The sequence below is a fragment of the Hipposideros armiger genome, unplaced genomic scaffold (assembly GCF_001890085.2).
Source record: "Hipposideros armiger isolate ML-2016 unplaced genomic scaffold, ASM189008v1 scaffold_167, whole genome shotgun sequence".
NCBI classification, from domain to species: Eukaryota; Metazoa; Chordata; class Mammalia; order Chiroptera; family Hipposideridae; genus Hipposideros; species Hipposideros armiger.
The window spans coordinates 1,213,988-1,215,049 of record NW_017731517.1 but is presented as its reverse complement, the minus strand read 5'-3'; the positions used below and the strand labels follow the sequence as shown (position 1 = coordinate 1,215,049).

The following is a 1,062-nucleotide window of genomic DNA, read 5'->3' as shown; positions in this document are numbered from 1 at the left end:
TCTTTGAAGGTGGGAGTGTGTCTTCTCCTTGGACTAAGGGGAGAACTTTATGGTTAGAGAGCAAAGAAAACCTATATCACAGATTCAGTTTGCCTGGGATTGAGTCAGGAACCAAACCAGTACTGTCCAAGCTAACGTGAGGTTTTCTGTTTCTGTATTTAGCAGTAGATACTGTCAGAAATACAGAAAATACTGACACATGGACAATTTTTGAGATAGCAGTGGGAGCATAAGCATTGTATGGGACCGTCTGCATGCTAGAGTTGGCTTGGGCGTTTGACTGCATGTGCTGGCGTGGGCATGGTTTCCAGCCGTGCCCCTGCACATAGCTTTAGTGTTTTTCAGGACCTCTAAATCATTCTTGTGTTTTCGTTATTTTGATACTGAGGTCCAAAACCCATTTCAGACCTCGTCGTGTCAGTCTCTTTGTGGGTGGCACCAGACTGCATCTTTTCGAAAATCAGCTTCCAGGTGACTGTGATCGACACCTTTTGTGTACCTGTGGCTCACAGGCACACCTAGTTGATTTAGGGCCCTCGGGCAGGTCAACCTCCAATTAGGAATCGATGGGCCTGGTTTAGATACACTGACGTTACTAAAAAATAGTAAGGGACGGCTTGAGAGGGATCAAATTGCAGGCAGCGCTAGTGCAACATGTCTACAGTGCACAGAGCAGGAACTGGCCCTGGCGGCAGCCGCTTCACTCCGGGCGCTAGACCGGGGCAGCCACGTACGAGCACGCACTAGCTCGGGGCGCACGCGCACGCTGGAGCCTTCTTTGGGCGCCGGGTGTCGGCGACGCGCGCAACAAATGGAGTGGGTGCTTGCGGAAGCGCTGCTCGCGCAGAGCCGGGACCCCCGGGTCCTGCTCGGGACTCTGTGCCGTGGGGAGGCGTCCGCAGAGCGCGTGGAAACGCTGCGCTTTCTTCTGCAGCGGCTCGAGGACGAGGGGGCGCGGGGCGGCGGGGACGCGCTCTCGGAGGCGGCGCGCGAGGTCGCCGCCGGGTACCTGGTGCCGCTGCTGCGTGGCCTACGCGTGCGCCCAGCAGGAGCCCCGGACAC

General features: G+C 56.3%; 1 protein-coding gene across 1 annotated transcript in view; it reads left to right on the top strand.

Annotated features, from left to right (window-relative positions):
- Window positions 1-744: 744 nt before the first annotated feature.
- The window catches only part of TARBP1 (tRNA guanosine 2 -O-methyltransferase TARBP1), an 82,600-nt gene continuing 82,282 nt past the window's right edge, over window positions 745-1,062 (top strand). Inside the window, exon 1 of the mRNA XM_019651797.1 lies at window positions 745-1,062. Within this exon, the coding sequence (XP_019507342.1) occupies window positions 812-1,062 (251 nt within the window). The 5' untranslated portion in view covers window positions 745-811.